The sequence below is a fragment of the Stenella coeruleoalba genome (assembly GCF_951394435.1).
Source record: "Stenella coeruleoalba genome assembly, chromosome: 4".
NCBI classification, from domain to species: domain Eukaryota; kingdom Metazoa; phylum Chordata; class Mammalia; order Artiodactyla; family Delphinidae; genus Stenella; species Stenella coeruleoalba.
Window position 1 is genome coordinate 27,911,777 of NC_137149.1, and position 19,354 is coordinate 27,931,130.

A 19,354-nucleotide genomic window follows, 5' to 3' on the forward strand; every position below is an offset into this window, starting at 1 on the left:
CAATCAGTCTGTATTTTTCAGAGATAACCACTATTAACATGCTGGTATGAATCCTTTTGGATATTATATATATGCATTTAAGATTATTTACTTTTTAAAAAACTAGTTAATACATTCACATGGAACACAGTGAAATGTTAAGTCTCTCTCTCCCCTGTGCCCCAGTTTCCCTACTCAGAAGCAACGTCTATTACCAGTGTCTGGTATAATCTTCCAGAGATGTTACACATACAGACACACACACACACACACACACACACACACACACACACACACGTGTTTTAAAGTTCTCTTTATAGTATTTATTGGTGAAAATTATACATCATGGATGGTTTAAGACAATGGGTCCCTTTTCTGGTCTAATGTGGTTTCTTTTTCTTTTTGTTTGCTCCACTTCTGTTGATCCTATTCTTTGCCTATTATTTTGCAGAATTACCAGTCTCTTTGTGTATGTTCCATATTCTCTTGAAGTATTGAGTTTTTATAAATGGTATTCCTAAGAAAGTATACTTCTACAATATGCTCTGTAAAATATCTGTAGTAGTTACACAAAGAAAAGTTTTACCTTTCATAGTTCCCTTAAACTTGCTCTGAGTGCTCTAATTTATACCTCTATAGGGACTGGAGAAGGCATTTTAAATTCTGTTCCTTTTGGCAGAAAAAGTAATTTCTTGATTGAGCCTTAGCCAGTAATGGATTTCTCCATTGAGCAGAAGCGTGGGCATCTTTATCCTGACTGTGAAATACTATTAATACTTCCTAGGGGCATAAGGTTTAACTATTTCACTCTCAGTATCATGTATCTTACAAATATACAGAGAAGCTGGGAATGTTTCTGCTTTTGAATTGATAATAAATTTGGCTTTCTGGAATTTGTTGCTGATACTTTGCTGTGAAATCTTCCTGAAGCAGAGTTAAACCTTTTCTGAAATAAGCATTTTCTACTAGTTTTTCTTTTTTTCTTCCTTCCTTCCACCATTGACTATTTCATCCTTCCTTTCATAAGAGGATGGGAATTTAGGGATTTTAGACATAAAATTAACTTTCTCATGGTACCATTTCCCTTACCTGTAGTTTAGTTCTGTAATATCTGATCATCTGTGATGGTGTCAGAGAAAATGTAATTTTTTGAGTAAATTACTATATATTGACTTTCTGGACTTAAGAAACTCCCACATTATTTACATACCCACTGCAATTTGAAAACTTTCATATTGGTTGTCTGTCTTATTAACAAAATATCCTCTTAATTAAAATGCATAAAGACACTCATACTTAATGTATCCTTGATCTTTATTATGTATATTAAGAAATAAAAAAAATTAAATGAACTCCCAAAGCATACCATTGAATTGTAGACTTTTTTCTTTGGTGATTTTACTTCAGTTGTAATATGAAGACAGCAGGGAGGCTGGAACGAGCATGTGACCAGACGCCTTGAGACCTGTGTGGTTATCCCAGGTCTGGAACAAAGAAGCTGGCTTCACTTGGGCAAATTACTAATCTGAGCCATAGTTTTCTCACTTCTAAAATGACACAGATGGACTTAGTATTCAGTGTCCCTCTCAACTTGTAAGGCCATGATTTTAGTTCAAAAAAATTGATAGAATGAAAAAGAAAGATCCCAGGGGAGAGACAGGATGACTAATGGCAAAGCGAAACAAAAGATAAAATTAAAGAAAGGGGCTGGCAGACAAACACTGAAGACAAATTCCAGTTCATCATAATTTCTTTGCCCACCTTTGTTACCTCAGTAGCATGTAGCTCAATAATACTGCCCAGTGGGTTTCTGTCTGCCTGTGACTCTGAAGTGGAAGGATTTGCCCTTAATCTCTCTCCCTGACAGACTCAGTTCAGGACTGGTAGATAGGGAATCAAGACTGGGTCCTACTGAGCTGTAAGGAGCTAGCAAACATCACATCTAGTCAAATTCTGTTAATAGAGACCTAAGCAAGTAAGTCAAGGACTGAGAAAATAGTAACTGCGCTGTTGGGTATTTATAAGAAGCCAGACTCATTATCCCTAGCTGTCAAAACATCTCAACAAGGTACAGATGAGAAAATTGAGAGATCAGAAATTAGGAGGTAGGGAAGTTGAGATTTAGACCCAGGTCTGTTTTGTTCTAGAGTCCATGCTCTATCCTGATTTATGCAGCTCTCTGTATATGAGTGAGTCCAGGCTCACCTAAACCCAGATGTAGGAGTTCTGCATCTCCAATCCAATCAAGGAAAGCAGTGGTTCTTCTTTCCAGAAGTGCATGGGAGAGCAGCTAAAACTATAATTTCTAACATTAGGGGAAGGAACTAAGGTTAGTGTCTCCAAGGAGGGAAAGGAGCAATTCCTAGTGGAGGGAGCTAATCTGGAGTCTAGGTCTGCAGAGTCTAGCTTGGTGCTGGAGAGGGCTGGGGGCCTGGGGCCGCGAGAGCCAGCCTGGTGCTGGGGTAGGTTGAAAGCCTGCGTCTGTGGTAATTGGCCTGGCCCTGGGCCCCGTTGGGAACCTGGGTTTGCAGGGGAGGAGTGGGGGCTGACTTGGAGCCTGGGGCTTGGGAGCTGTCCTGCACGGGGGTGAGCTGGGAGCCTGGTGCTGCAAGAGCTGCCTGGGGCCTCAGGAGTTACCTGCGGCTGCTGGAGCCAGTAGACACTGGGGTGAGCCCGGGGCCTGGTTTCACAGAAGCCCACATGGAGCCAGCTAGGGCTGTGGGAGTCATCCTGGTGCTGGGGTCTGAGGTGAAGGCGGCTGGTCCCTTCACTCTCCTTCCACGGGGAGGTCCTCTCTCCATGTTCGGGGGCCTGGGCTTGGGGGAGGAGTGATGGGGATAATGTGAATCTATCTTTCCTGTCTTCCTCACTGCATCTTTTCTTATTTCTATGCTTTACCCAGGTGCTGTAATCCCTCGCCTGGAATCCTTGGCTCTGTGAAGGTAAATATTTTCATGCATGGATAATTGTTCAATTTGATGGTTTGTTTTTTTGGCGGGGGGCAAGCACTAGAAATTCCTATGCCACGATTTTGCTGATGTCACTCCCCCATATAATATGGTATTCTAACTTTATCATATTCAACCACAGAATTGGAACTATAACCTATTTTTATCTCTTGTTGCTATTAAAATTTTCACATTTATTTCTGATTTCTTCCAGCTAGATTATAAACTCTGTAACAGCTAATACCAGGCTTTATAATTTGAATTTCTTATAGCATGTCATGCCTGCATTGTTTTGCAGATTGTAGGTGTTTCATAAGTGTTTGCAGGTTGAGTGATTCAACAGAAAAAGCAGACCTACAAAATTTTTCCAAAATAAAACAAAACCCCAAAATCTCAGTACAGAAAGCAAATGCCAAGTGAAGGCGCAGACTGCTTTTCCAAAGGGTTCTCCTCCCTGCAAATGTCTGGGTAACATATAGGTGAGAAATTTTTACTTTGCCCATTGTTTTGAGAAAATATTGAAGAAAGTAAGAAAATCTTCTAAAAATCTGTAACTGGGGCTTCCCTGGTGGCGCAGTGGTCGAGAGTCCGCCTGCCGATGCAGGGGACACGGGTTCATGCCCCGGTCCGGGAAGATCCCACATGCCGCGGAGAGGCGGGGCCCGTGAGCCATGGCCACTGAGCCTGCGCGTCCGGAGCCTGTGCTCCACAACGGGAGAGGCCACAGCAGTAAGAGGCCTGCGTACCGCAAAAAAAAAAAAAAAAAAAAAAAAAAAAAAATCTGTAACTGAACTTTTTTTTTTTTTACTTTTGCAATATTTAAATAAGTTCTGTACAATTTTACATGAAAGGAAATGAGGAAAGCAGTCATAATGTTTGGGAGATAGACACTTAGACTTGAGCAAATCACTTGAGAGCTGGGCCGTATTATTTAGTTTCAGCTACTACCTAACTCCCAGACTATCCAGAATGTGGCAAAGCCTGGTTAAGCAGGTCTGCAAGGCACTTTGATTATGTATAAGGGAAGAATTAAGATTTAAGAAATAAGAATTTTGGACTTGCTGTTTATTTGATTAGTTAGATTAAAATAGGCATTTTTGCCAACTTGAGGGAGAGAACAGGACTGCTCCAGCAGATGGTCCAAGTGGGCTTCAAAAGGAACTTGTCTTGGCCTTGTTTGGAATTATTCCCCTCTTTCCTAGCATTCTGTTATGATGGGAGTGGAAGAGCAGCAGAGGTAAGGAACTCCCTGAAAAATGTTTTCAGGGATTCCAGAATTTAAACTTTCATTATTTGTCCTGGGTATGCAAACAGTTGAACAAAATAACTGTATAAAAATTACGTTCAGGGCTTCCCTGGTGGTGCAGTGGTTGAGAGTCTGCCTGCCGATGCAGGGGACACGGGTTTGTGCCCCGGTCCGGGAGGATTCCACATGCCGCGGAGCGGCTCGGCCCGTGAGCCATGGCCGCTGAGCCTGCGCGTCCGGAGCCTGTGCTCCGCAGCGGGAGAGGCCACAACAGTGAGAGGGCCGCGAACCGCAAAAAAAAAAAAAAAAAAAAAAATTTACGTTCAAAGTACAGTGATAAGAAGTTACTTCAAATGGTTTTCAGTGTTACGATTGACCTTTCTGTGACATTAAGCTCATTTTCCCAACAACCAATTACGACATCAGCTTTGGAGAACTTTGGGCTCCCATAGACCAGGTGCAGTGCAAAGAAAACAGCTCAGCATATGGGCCTTATTATCCTTTTTGTCATCTAGGCATCACCAAGTTTCCCCATCTGTGTTCAGGCCTGACCACTCATGCAATTTTTATAGTAGCAAGTGAAAACAGTTTGGAAATTTCCATCTTGAAGGCCAATACCTCATGGAAAACTTCGAGAAGCATTTTATTTATGAATAAAAACTCAGTTTATTAACATTGTTAGTATGTATTTTTGCAGCTTTTCTATTTCATTAAATAGAGTATCCTTTAAAAAAATCACTTTTCTGCCAGGCAGGGAGCAGATAGAAGGTAGAGAAATTTAATGTACTGAAGGCATAAATTAGCATAGATTAAAAACAATAGCCTTTTGCTACTAGTGTACATGGACTGCATTGTAGAAAATAAATTAAGCAAAAATGATTAAATAAAAACATGTCCACCACTGTTAACTCCTTACTATGTCTTCTGGAAAATGTATATAAAAATTAAATAAGTATAATAAATATTCATAATAAATATATATATAACTGTAACCCAATAATTTAAATTTAATATTTAACCAAAGTCAAGATGTTTTTTAAACCTTATCTGATAATGTTTTACCCCTTTGAGAGTTAGATTAAATTGACATTTACAAACAGGAGAACCAAAGCACAGCCTGCTTCCTCGAGGGCAGGAGTGAAGAATAGATTGCAAGTGAAATTCCTTCTTCTCTGTTATGTCACCTGTTCATTGTATAGATAGTCTCCATAATCACCATTGGATAGTTAGAATCGCTGACCTTCAAAAAATGATAGGGAATATACTGAAGATACTCAGGCAGAAATAGTTTCAAACGCTCAGAAAGCACAAGATCGCTTAATGAGAAGAAAACAGGTGTTGCTGTCAGAAGCAGTTATCAAACCTTGTAAAGCCTTACCCTATAGAGAGTACCCAGCACCTGTTATTCTCCCCTGAGAAGGCCTCTTAGTGACATGCAGATATGAGTGCAAAAGGAAGTTGCCAGGCTGCAGGACCCATCCTTGCATGCTTCCTCTCCAGGGTCCTTAAGGCTGCAGGGGCATATTGATATGAACCTTGGAGGCTGCCCTGGAAAGACTTTTAAAGATATTTACAGCCTAGGAACTCTCTTCTGGGTAGGCTCTAAGATTAAGACTTTTCTTTGGGTGTTGGTGGGGGAAGGAGACGGCGTTCCAGTTTGGTGTGCCCTGAGCAGGTCAGAACACTCAACAGTGGTAAGGCTCGTCAGGACCTCTGAGCCAGCAGACTCTCTGTTGCATTCACAGTGTGTCCACTTCCAGGGCATTCTGGAAGCACACTCCACACCCAGAAGGAACATCTACAAGTACAGGAGTATATGTCAAACCCAAAGGCTCTCTTGGGTATGAGCTAATTGCTTTGTATCAGGACATTTAGATTCCTATTCTTTTCCCTTCCCCTGGAAATTTATTAAGCATTAATCAGATGCTCACATGGAAAGTTACAGGTCAATGATTTTTCAAAGAAGAGTGAATTAGCATGAATTTCATATTGCTGTTATAAAATAATATATAAAGAGGATGAAAGGAAATCATCAGAAACTCATGTTGTCTGATAACACAAATTAAATTTACAGTAAAGGGGATAATACACAGTTACTGACATGACTAAGGGTTTAGGTGGAATTCATTAAATTACTTTTTTAAAAATAAACTTTTAATTCTAGAATAGTTTTAGATTTGTGGAAAAGTTGCAAAGATTGTACATAGGGTTCCTATCTATCCAAGCATCCAGTTTCTCCTATTAACATCTTACATTTACATTTGTACTTATAGTATTGTACATTTGTCACAACTGATGAACCAATATTGATACATTATTATTAACTGAAGTCCATATATTATTCAGAATTCCTTAGTTTTACCTAATGTCCTTTTTCTGTTCCAGAATCCTTTCCAGGATACCACATTACATTCAACAGTCATGTCTCCTTAGCCTCCACTTGTCTGCAACATTAACTCAGAATTTCCTTGTTCTTAATGACCCTGACAGTTTTCAGGAGTACCAGTCAGATATTTTGTAGAAAGATACTCAATCTGGATTTGTCAGATGTTTTCCCCATGGTTAGCATGGCGATATGGTTTCTTGAGAGGAAGATCACAGATGTAAAGTAACATTCTTATCATATCCCATCAAGGGTACGTGCTGTTAACATGACTTACCACAGATGAAACTGAGCTTGATAACATGGCTGAGGTAATCAGGCTTCTCGACTATAAAGTTACTTCCCCATCTCCCTTTCATACAGTAATCTTTGGAAAGTAAAAGCCCATACTTAAGGGGTGAGGAGTTACGCTCCATCTTCTTGAGGGGGCAGTATCTATATTAATTATTCTGAATTCTTCTGTACAGGAGATTTGTCTGTTCTCCCACAGTTATTTATTTATATCAGGATGAACTCATGGGTATTTATATTATACTTTGTGTTACAATACAATACTACTTCATATATTTTCTTGTTCAAATTGTTCCAGCTTTGGTCACTGGGAACTCTTTCAGTTGTCTCTTATACCCCTTCTGTGTGTGTGTGTGTGTGTGTGTGTGTGTGTGTGTGTGTGTGTATGTGTGTGTTTGAGAGACAGAGACAGAGACAGAAAGAGACAGAGAGAAACATAGAGAGAGACACACACACAGAGAATAGAGAGAGAGACACACACAGAGACACAGAGAGAGAAAGAGAGAGACTGACTGATTTTAGCCCTTACTTTCTGGCACTGTTAGATATCCCAGGCTCATCTTGTATATTCCCTGCCCAGGCTAGAATCGGCCATTTCTTCAGGAAGCCTGGGTTCCTTTTATTAGAGAATGGTATTAGAAACAAAGGTCTGGGTGCTGGTGTACTGATTACCACTGGGGTGTTTTTACTTCTAGGTGCTCTCAGTTTGGAAATATATGAGTGTGTGCTGCAGGGAAGCAAAGACTTCCCCTCTATCCTCCTGGATTGGATAGCTGTGTCTTTGAAATAAACTGACGACGGGCAGATTAATAGGAGACAAGGTATACAAATTCATTAAATTTTAATATTTCATGCATGGGAGCATCACAGGAAAAAAAACGAATTAACCCTCACCCCGCCAATCGGTGAGATTTGAGAACTTATATACCATCTTAATAGGGGAAGGGGAGTGGGGATGTAGGCAATTTAGAAAATTATTTTTAGGAAGGTTGAATGGGCTCTTAGAAGAATGGGAGATGGGAGGTATGATGGTTTGTGACAAAGTATATCTGGCTGTGGTGTCCACTAGTCATCTCCCCTGTGATAGGTGTCAATGTTCCCTGGTTGATGAAACTCATGTCAAGAGGATTTATGACTGAGTTCCTTTTAGAGGATCTGTCTTTAGGCAGATAAGGGGAGTTCAGAGAAAGCCTCCTCTGCATTTGCGGCTTTTCAGTGCTTTCAGCTCAAAATAATCAATGTACCAAAGTGGTATATTTTGGGGTGGCATGTCCTGAACTCTTTCAATACTAAGCCATTGCATATACTCATATCTATACTTATTTCTGTCTTTATTTATCTGTATCTATATTAGGCTAAATATGAGTTCATACTGATGTTCCTTGTTCCGTAAAGAAAAAAGTTGGCAACAGATGGTGTCTCACAGCAAGTTTCCTTTCAGTCTTGCTATGATTATATGTGCCAAATCTATGAAAAAAAATTATTGTCCATTCTCTAGGCCTCCTCTGAAGATTAGATTGTATTGAAAAACATGGTTCTATGAGGCACAAAGCCCTGCATAGAACTGGAAGCTCGGTCAACATTAGAGGAAATAGAAGAGTCGGGAAGGTGGGGCAACAACCTTGCTCTTTGACTAGATGGCAATGAAGAGATGAAGTACGGAGTTTAGAAATACTTTGAGGATTCACTAGGATCATTTTTTCCTGATGTGACCACTTCCACTAGGCACTGATGGAGAGAAGTGACTCACCTAGTAAAGAGGTAGTTTTCACAGCAGTTTGTCTTACTTGCTTTGGCAGAGATGAAGCAGCAGCACCTAGCACTAGTAAATGATATCAGTAAACCACCTGCAATTTAAAACAGGCATGGAAGTTCAGGCCTTTTTGTGTCTAAACCTTTCTGCATTACAAAAATAATGTCTTCTTTGTTACCCTAGGTCTTTTGCAAGTCAGGGTGGTGGAAAAAAGCCTGTCATTGACTTGAGTGTCAGTGATATGGCAGGGGAAGGAAAAGCACAGTATCTTTCCATTACAGAGGAAGGAGATTGTGATGATTAGGTAGCTAGGCATGGAGCTCTCAAGAAATGTTTCTTACAAGTTGAAAAAGGAAGAAATGCCTGAGGAGAGCTCTATTTTGCCAACATTAGCTCTATCTGAGCATCTTATAAAAATACCTGAAAGCATAAACTGACAGTTAAGGAAAATGTGGGAGAACCAGTTTTGAAGTGCGCTAGGAGATGGCACTAAAGATATGCCATAGTTTATTATAAAACATTCATATCCATAAACATCTGATTTGAGGAACTTTCACTTTTCAGGTAGGGAGAATACTTAAAAGAAAAGGAAGTATGAAAGAGAAACCCAGGGTGGAGCGATGTAATTGAAGATTTACTACAATAGAAATTAAGATCATAATATGCTTTTAGCATGTTTTTACAGACTAAAAAGATAAGACTTCATGAACAAATTAATAAAACTCTTTTAAACACTATATATTAATAATCTTTACTGGCTTATACTATCTACCTGTGTACAGAATGTATCCATGTATGTAACGGATTTTTTATGTGAGAGTACTAGTGTTCAATTATATATATCTTGGTGATAACATTTCTAGTGCACATTGAAAATGTAATATAACATATAAACCAACAGATTAGTCTGAAATTTCACTTTGGAATCAAAGCAAGATACCGTTTGCAATCCTATAAACATAACATAGTATTCTTGGCCTATGCAATGGAGTAAAACTTAGAAAAGTATCTTCAGAATTGATTTCATTTTATAAACTGTGCAAATCCACAGCAGAATTGTGTATGCATTGGTGAGTGTGATTCTGCACCTAAGTTTACTAAGGCAAAGGAGCAGTAGAAAGTGCATGGTATTGTGGTAAGCAGGTGTTTCGAGAAAACAACATCTCGTTAAGGAAGGTGTGGTTGTACAGAGGATAGTTCATTTCTATTCAAGTCTTTAGGCTCTTGAGTCCTTATTTCTTTTTTTTTTGATTCCTTATTTTTATGACCATTTTGATTCATGAAGCACTAATAGTTGAAATTAATAAGACAATTCACAGAAGTTTCAATCATGAAGAATTGTGAACCATAGCATTGTAATAGAATTCACTTGTATTTATCTATCTTTTGGCAACAATAAAATACTCATCTTTTATGGCTCTGAATGTATCCATGGATAATGAAGAATGTCCTCTCTTATGTGTGAATGTTTATAATTAATGACTGTCATTTATTGAAAGCTGGCTATGTGTAAGGCACTATGATAAGATATGCGATAATTTATTCAGCCTTACATAAAATTACCCCATTTTACAGGTGAGAATCTTGGAGTTTAAAGAGATGTGGGTGTGACTTATACAAATTATACAGTTAGTAAGTGCAGAACCAAGTCTTAAATTCATGTCTAAAATTCATGTCTAACATAAAGAGATCTTTTTATCTGATCTTTTTATCTGTACGTTTTTCTAAAATTTTTCTATAACCAAAGAGAGAAATCATGCCTAAACAGTGCTATAGCTTTAGTATATAACTGGCTTGGGGCCACTGTCTTGCTTGATCTTGCTCACTCCTAAAATTCCAGGGATAAAAATAGTAAGTAAAATTACTCTTAGGGGCCCCCAAAATATTCTGGGCCAAGACTGGAGAAAGTTCAAGTGCCTACTGAATTACCAAATTCAGCTGCTGAGACTTTTGTGCTAAAAATAAATAGAAAAGCCATGATTCGGGCCAAATCTCCACAAGTCATAAATCAGTTGCGGTAGTGTGTTGGGGGCAAGGGGAATATGGTTTCTTTACAAGTGAGTTCTGCTCTGCCATTGAAAATTTTATTTTAAACATGCTCCAGAAGTTTGAGGATTAAAACTGCTTTGGAACTTGGGAAAGGGGCCAGAAAGCACAAAACACTTACCTACCTCTAGGCTTGAACCTACCTAGCTCCCAAGACACGCCCTGATGGTTTGTCCTGATGTCTTGTAGGCACTATCTGAGGGACTTATTAGCATAAATTTTGGCGTAAGCAGTTTACATATACAAAATTTCATAGATTTCCTACTCCTGATTTTAAGTAATGGGCCTTTCTGTCAATCATTTGCCCACCTGTTTGTAATAACTTCAAGCCGTTTTTGAACTCTGGGCATAGTGTTTAGTCAACTGAAACTTTATCATAATTGGAGACCTGAATCTCATAATAGAAGCAGGCAACACAACAGAATAAAGGTTGTACCCATTTAAAAATTTTTTAACCTACCTTGACCAATGAGTTTATTACTTAAGTTAGTCATCTTCATACTGTACTCTGAAGAGTGAGGTTTTTGGAAGCGGCTCAGGGATCATGGAAGATGAGGTGAGAAAAGAATAGAGCCTACGTGGATGCTGTGTTGTGCTGCTCAGACCCTTCCTTCAGAACCAAAGGTTCTCTGATGGCTGCTGGAATGCTGCTAAATGACAACCCCCAGCTGTCAGTCCTCTCTGGCGGTTACTTTTGGCTGAAGAGGGCTCCCTTGTCCCAACTATAGGTCAATCCCTAAGGGTCATCCCTGTTTGGGAGCACCCGGTAGAGTCACTGAGGCCTTGCTGTGACTGTATTGAACTGCCCAATCCTGCTTCTTTTACTTCCTTCACAGGTGTTGATCCCAGAGCACTCCCTAATAAATTTCTCGCATGCTGATGTCTTCCCAGAGTCTGCCGCCCAGGGAACTGGGGCCTACAGCAAAATCAATTATAGCAGCTCTGCTTTTATCATTTATAAATATTGGATATTTATGTAAGATTTCACTTAAAGCAAAACAAACTAAAACCTTTGAAGGCCACTGATCCAACAATTAAACAATGTTTCACCTTATATGAAAAATCATCATTATGGTTTTGTGCAAGATTGATTTATGTAGGTTAATCTTTCCAAACCAACATCTAAGGAGTGTAGTTGTTTCTTCTTGATCTTTATTTGTATGTTACGTTTACACATATACTCTTGTGCCTTTTAAAAAGCTGAAAATACATTAAATAATAGACATGAATATTTTTTATATTACATATGTAAAACCAGGAAAATATATAACAAGCTATCATGACAGACCAGAGGAGGGCATTCAGTAGATGGCACATATTCTCAAATATTGAGTCTTTACATATCCCACTCCCCTAGCCCCACAAAAATAATTCTTAAGATTTTGTCTTAAAGCAGCTATGGTATAAATAACTACATTGTATATAGAGTTTTCATTCTTCCCTTTAAAAAAAATCTCACATTAAAAAATATACCATCAGCTAGCCTCTTGTAATACAGGGGTAAACCCGTAGCAAAAAAGGTCCATAGTCTTGTAGTAAAAGTCACTATATTCTATGGTGCTTTGGAAAACTAGCAAAGAAATTTCCAACTGATTAACTTGATGAAAGGTTAAATGATAAAACTTTAGCTGCTGATGTGTATAAAATGGATGACTAATAAGACCTGCTGTATAAAAAAATATAGAAAATTCAAAAATTCCAAAAAAAAAAAAAAAGTCCGAGATGGTACCTGTTAAAACTATGCTATGGTTCCACCTTTGAACTCAGCTCCCCTCAAAAAAACAAAAAAAACAAAAAACTTTAGCTGCTGAAAAGATAACAATTCAAATTTAATAAGCATACGAATGACCAAGTTCTGAATCTTAGCAGGCTCCTGCTAAGCTCCTTCAATAATTCTAATTTACACAGTAGTCAACAGAAAGAAGAAATACAATTTGGTTGTTATTGATCCAGATTTTCCCACTACTCTATTGCCTGGGAAGCTATACACATATCAGGCCTTGGCTTTCTGCTCCAGCAATATGGATGAGGAAAATAAGCTGTTTTCACTCTCAGGTGACAATTTCCAAACTTGATGTGGCAGCAGTTAACTGACAAGTAGAACACAATATGAGTCAGAAGGGAGACTCAGAATGCAGGGTTGTGAAAGAGTATTATTTATTAGAAAGAATAACAAAGTATTTATTCTGGAGCCCAAAATACCAAGCTTACATACTTGAGAATTCCTGCTCACAATTCTGAGATTTTTAGAAAATTAAAGTTTAGTAAATAAAGGTCTATTGAAAAATACTGGAAAAATATGAAATATTTCTTATATGTTACTCAGGTAACATGAGTGACCCTATGCATTTTGGAGAAACAGTGATTCCACCAAGCACAGCACTGAAAATACATTTTCTCCTAAAAAAGGCAAGCATATAGTAGCAATACTGTATATGTATGCAAATAACAGCAATATTCTTCCATCAAAAGCGAATAAACTTTATAAATGATAACATATACATCAATCACTCTATGCACAATAAGTACATTTTTGGAGTCAAAAACCTCTAAAGTACAACCAACTCTAGATCTTCTGTTAATGCACTCTGGGGAGAGCATGAATAAATGAAGCTGATTTATTCATTTGACAAAGATTTTGAGCACATACTATATGTCAGGCATTGTTAGGCAGTGCAGTTATGAACACGAGAGACATGTTTTCTGCGGTGTGAAGCCTATTGGTTAATGGAAGAAGCTGACCATAAGCTTTTACAATATGTCAATAGCATGATAAATGCTGATAGGGGAAATACAGGGTTCTCTGAAAGCACGTGAAGTACCAAAACTGGATTTAAAAGAGTCAGAGAAGTTTTCCCCGGGGACGCGATGTCTAAATTGCGGCCTTACAGTCGTGGATATGTTGGTCAGTTTGGTAGGGAGGAGTTAAAGAAAGAAGGTAAAGTATGCACAGAGTCATGGGAGGGAGAAACACATCACTCAACTGAAAACAAAATCAGTATAGTGAATCTTGGAAAGAGAAGGTGGAAGTATAGAGAGGTGAGGTCTGTAAGAACCAGTTCATGAAGGACCTTGTAAAACATATTAAGGAGTAAGGATTTTATCATAATGGTAACAGGAAGCCATTGAAGAGATTTAGGCCAAGGAGATTAGAGTCACATTTTAGAAAGATTATTCTGATTATAAAGTGGAAAAACGAAGGCAGGAGACCAATGAGGATTCTGAGATAGCAATCTATGGATGGTGGCATGGACTAAGTGATACTGGGAATGGAGAGAAGTGGAAAGGTTAAAGATATTTTTAGGAAGTAAAAGAGCAGGGCTTGGTGACTGGTTACAATGCGGGCAGTGTAGGAGGGGATTTTGTCATTTGCTGAGACTGGAAACATAGGAAGAAGAAAAAGTTTGGGAGAAGGATGTTGAGTTCCTTTTTGGACATATTAAATTTGGGGTACTAAGGGATAAGCAAGTACAAATGTTGGGCAAGCAACTGAATGTATGAATCTTATATTCTGTATGGAACTCTCTGAACTGGAGATGTAGACTGGAGAGCTGTTAGTATGAAATGGTAACTGAAGCCATGGGAGTGGTGATACTGCCCAGGGCAAGGTGTAGAGAGATGAGAGAACCATCAAAACACCAAAAATTAAGGGTTGGGCAGAGAAATATGACTTACAAAATACACTTAAGTCCAGCAATAATACTGAAGCCGTAATTTGTACATTAGTTTATATTCTCCTTGGTCAAGTCCAGTACTAGAAGTCCTAATAGGTATGAAAGTCTTATTTGATTTTTTTCTCTTCTTTGACCTTGTAAAGCCATTAGTTTGCAATGAAAACATTTAAAATAAAGTGAAATCAATAAACTTTTGTAAAATAACTCAAAATAATCACAAACCAAACAAACAGTCCTTTATTGCTCAATACCTAGCTTTGATTATTTTGAGGTTAATACTTTACAACAGACCTTTACTTAGGCTGTAATTTGCCCTCTATCAGTTCTGTAACTGTTTCTTATTTCCTGATCATCTGGATAGTCTTTAATGGATTTGCAGATTAGTGATAGCCCGGAGAGATTTTCTCTGATCAAAATGTGATTAAACAGAGATATATGTGGTCAGAAGACACCCATGGTCCATAGTTCCCACATGGAAAAGATTCAAATACAGTTTCTGGATGGGTCCATGGGGATTTCCCTTAATATGCTTCCTTTATATTTGTAGGAGTAGAAATGGAAATGGGGCCTCTAGAGTGGCTAATCAGTGATGTGCTGGCATATGTTTAACAACTGGCTTGCTGGGAAAAAAGAGCCCTGATTTGTTGTGTTTGCCAGTTTTTATAGTGTAAATACTGCCCCCATACTCAATGACAAGCCACCAACTTGATGTCACTAAAGGCAGAGTAGGGATAAAATGTATGCGGTTGGCTCTTGCAAGCCAGTGAATGCTGGCTCCAGCACACTACTGGACCAAGAATGATCTGACTGGTGCCTAGGAACGGAAGAATGCCTTGTATATGACAGCTTAACATATGAGACAACTGAATTCTACAAAACTGAGTTTTTCCCTTAATGAAAATTGATTTATTCAACTATAGTCAGTTTACTTGTAGGTCTTGACCGTTTCCCTTTGAATCGAGGGCTGGTGGTATGAGTGATATATACACTAATCTAGTAATGCAGCCTTGTAACTTTTATCTCTTTATTCATAGCAGTACTGGTTTCTAAAACTGGCTCGTATCTGAGATTGAAATGATGGAGAGTCATTTTTTCTCCTCCCCCTCACTTTTTTTTGGCCTCACTGCGCGTCATGTGGGATTGAACCTGGGCCCCCTGCAGTGGAAGCACGGAGTCTTAAGCACTGGACCACAAGGGAAGTCCCTGAGAACCATTTTTGAACAAATTCCTTATACCAGTGGTCCCCAACCTTTTTGGCGCCAGAGACCGGTTTTGTGAAAGCCTTTTCTTCCATGGACAGGGTGAGGCGGGTGGCAATGGTTCAGGCGGTAATGTGAGCGATGGTTCAGGCGGTAGTGCGTCGCGGCAGACGAAGCTTCGTTCACTCGCCCGCTGCTCGCCTCCTGCTGTTCCTAACAGGCCCCCGACTGTACCGGTCTGTGGCCCATGGGTTGGGGACCCCTGCCTTATATCATGAAGCAAAGAAATGACCAGTTTCTTTTCATTTCAAGATATCAGTATAATTTGCATTCTATTATATTTCATAAGAGAAAATATTTTATTTCCATCAAATGAGCAAAGTTTGTTTTTTCCCTATAAAAGCAAATAATTTGATGGTATACTGCTCTAATAATATATGCCAAAAGAATAGCAGCAAAATATCTCATTTCTTTATAGAATTTAATATATATTCTATTAACAGCAGTGTGTAGATGCATAGTATTTGACCGTATACTAAATAATTACAATTAAAACTTACTTTTAAAATATTTTCAATATTAGGCACTGGTGGAACCAGAGCTTTTATTATGCATACTATATCTTTTTACATTCCAAAAGGAAATTAAAATTCTTAGTAGTATTAGAAAAGAATACACTTTTTAATATTGAATGCAGATATACAAAATCTCATGACTTCTATTAAAAACCTCTCAATTCTACTGGACACAAATAAAGACACCTTTTCAAATAACTCGCACTTATGCCAGGTTCTATAAAATATTCTATAAAAATATTACAAATCCAATAAAAACACAATAATATAGTACAAAGTCTTTTTTTTAAGTCAAACTTTAAAAGTTCTGTATTTATACAAATGCACAATACTTTTTAGTGCCCTCTGACTGGTATTGTTGGTTCAGGATGATCTAATTTTAGAAATCTAAATTGAACATTTTCATCATTTTTCTGCTTCGGAATGGAAGACACTGAGAACTTATAGAATAAATTTTAAAACTAGGATTGGATAAAAACTTTATAAAGTAGAATAGTAAACACATTACACACTTTAGTTATTGCCCTGCCAAAGATAAAAATGCTCCATTGTTCCATTTTTCCTCTATTTAACTTAAATGTCTAGATAATTATCTTCACTACCTATCGTTTGTCTACATAGAAAGTCTTTCAGATGAAAGTGTAAAGATTTTAGATTCTCTAACAAAATCCAAAATATCAGTAAGCCATTTTCATTTTCTAAGTATATTGAAAGAAATGCTTATTTCAATATAAAACCCCAAAGTGCTGAATTAAGACACATTAATAACATGCCTGGCCAATTACTATCTTGGCTTTAGCCTTAGAAGAATATTATACAATTGGCTGCTGAGTTCCAAATTTAAGCATTTGGTTTTATACTGTAATACTGTACTTTCTAATACAGATATCAAAGAAAATGAGATGTTTTTTTTTTAAAGAAATAGTAAATAATTTCAGCCATAATACAAATCAATTTTGGGGGGAAAAATATCCATGTCAAGATAGGAAATAGATTTTTAAAATCTTAGAATAATTGCTATAAAAGAACTAAAAAATATAAATTTCTGAAAAAAATACACTGAAAATGCCTCTCTAGGAAAAAAATACACAACTGGTTAGATACAAGAAAATATTCATTACCATGGGGTACAGCCAACTATGAACCTGGCTTATGAGACTTTAAAAATTCACAAAAAGTAATTAGCACCAAAACTGTCTAAAACTCCAAATGACATACTGAAGTGATTCTAAGCCCAAATATTACATTATAAAAAAGTTACATTTAACTTGGGAAGTTTCCTCAGCAATAATAAATATATTTCTTTTCAATCTTTAGAAAATGTGCTAGCTTTACTGATTTTCATCAAAATATTAAGTTAGTATATAGAAGTTATCATTTATATTGGTTTGGGCTAAGCAGGGACAATGGAAGTTCAAATTATTTCCCAGATAATATGGGTTTATTTGGTGGGGGTAGGTGGGGAGCAGTTCTCCAATTACAACTTATTTTTAGCTGCTTGTTTCATCCTTTTTCTTCTAAAATGTTTTAGAACATTTAGAAGAGTGAACAGGGGAACATTCCCTGCTCACTTTTTGGTGTTATTCAAGATTTGGCATGAGAATAGGAGTGTTTAAAAGTGGGCACAGATCACAGTAGTTAAACAAGAGTTATGAATAAGCTACAAAATATATATTCAACCCTGTTATAATCGAGTTGAGTTTAATTTTATAACAACATCAACTTATAAATTTAATTACAAAACAGCACACAATTTGAAACAAGGCAAAATTTTCAGCCTTTATGTGTGAAATACATAACTTCACTAATTATATATATGGCTGCCAAATGTCAGTAGTTCATTCGGCCATATTTTACTGTTGCACATAAATAATGACAAGGCAAAGAATAGCAACTAGTCCAAGGGCTGGTAGGCCAAGGAACCACAGCATAAGCCAAAAGAAAATGACTATTACTGGTTCTACAATTTGGTCTCCAAAATACATCCTTGTAAAGCCCATGTTGATGAGGTTTTTGTTCAGTTCACCAAAAAGTGTTCCCATCTTTTTGTAGTCATCTCCAACAGGCTCGCCAGTGGGGTTTTGTGATTCTTCAATATCCTTAAAAAAACAGAACAAGACAAAACAAAACATAAACATAAAATGAGAAATAGGTGAAGGTCTTTAAGAATAATGACTATCTCACAGTTCTTCTTTATCTTCCAAAGTATGTACTGGGCACACTTCTGATAATTATTCAATAACACTTGGGGATGTTCCTTTTGATTGTCATCAAAAACAGAGGCAGGCTCTGATTGCTCTGTCCTGGTAAATAAGCCTCTTTTTTAGTCCATTCCTTTGACACTAAGACTTTAAGGAACCCAGCCTCAGCTGACTGGAGCAGGGCTTGCTGCTACTATTGAGCCATCCTCAGCTATTACAGCTGTGATCTTTCAGTTTTAGCTGGGGAGCTAAGAACACTTCAGTGTAGGTCCTTGCGTAGTTTCCTGTCCAGATTCTATAGATGTCCTAAATGTTTCTTATTAATCTCATCAGGAGAAACATAGTCTCCAAATAGGAATCATTTATAATATAAGCCCAAAAATCTACCTAGATATCAGTCGCCTAGAAAATATCCATCTGTACCCAATTATAGATACCAAAAATTAAGTACTATTTCTATTACCTCTCAGTCTTACTACAATTATGGTCTTTATGTCAGTTAATTAAGCTACTATCTCTCAGCTTCAATCCCACCCTTTGGAATTCTGGAAACAATCTGTCTCCCTGTTAGGCTCTGCCAATAGAGGAACGAGAGAGACACTGCACAGCTGGAGGAGGAAGGGATTTGCTCTTTCCTTGTTTGCCTCTCATGGGTTTCTTGATCCTGTCAGTCTCTAGTCATAGTTCACTCTGGCAGTAGTAGGTCCTTCCGGTAGCAGCCACTGATCTCAATTTAGTGGCTTCCCAACACTTGCAGAACCAATCTCAATGTGCCTTCTTGAGACACCAGATCAAACTTGTGGGTTCCTTTTCCTCAGATATCTGGTTCCCAAGGCCTATGGTGTCTCTCCTTTGAGCTCAGAAACACCAGCACCAGGTGAACAGTGATCAGTTCTTGGAGGTCTGAGTTTCAGCTGCATGGGATGGGGCCGTCCTCAGTCTTCTCAGTTTTAGTATTCTACCTCTCTTCTTTACTCCCTCAGGCCCAGGAGTGGTTGCTGCTTCCTGCTGTTACTGTCTGTGGCCCTCTAGCCTACTTTAGTGCAGTGGTTTTTAAAA

At 38.0% G+C, this 19,354-nt stretch overlaps 1 protein-coding gene and 1 long non-coding RNA gene across 3 annotated transcripts in view; one reads left to right on the top strand and one right to left on the bottom strand.

The window, feature by feature from the left end:
* LOC307185412 overlaps window positions 1-19,354 on the top strand; it is a 64,757-nt gene that overhangs the window by 37,742 nt on the left and 7,661 nt on the right. The window contains exons 4-5 of one of the 2 annotated variants that reach the window (XR_013828045.1): window positions 2,882-2,921; window positions 7,543-7,663. This is a non-coding gene — a long non-coding RNA (uncharacterized lncRNA). Of the gene's footprint in view, window positions 1-2,881; window positions 2,922-7,542; window positions 7,664-19,354 lie in introns of those variants that run through there. The other variant, XR_013828044.1, reaches the window with a different exon arrangement.
* Window positions 12,782-19,354, bottom strand: part of FAM241A (family with sequence similarity 241 member A) — a 40,373-nt gene continuing 33,800 nt past the window's right edge. The window contains exon 2 of the mRNA XM_079919648.1: window positions 12,782-18,193. Within this exon, the coding sequence (XP_079775774.1) occupies window positions 17,948-18,193 (246 nt within the window). The 3' untranslated portion in view covers window positions 12,782-17,947. The remainder of the gene's footprint in view (window positions 18,194-19,354) is intronic.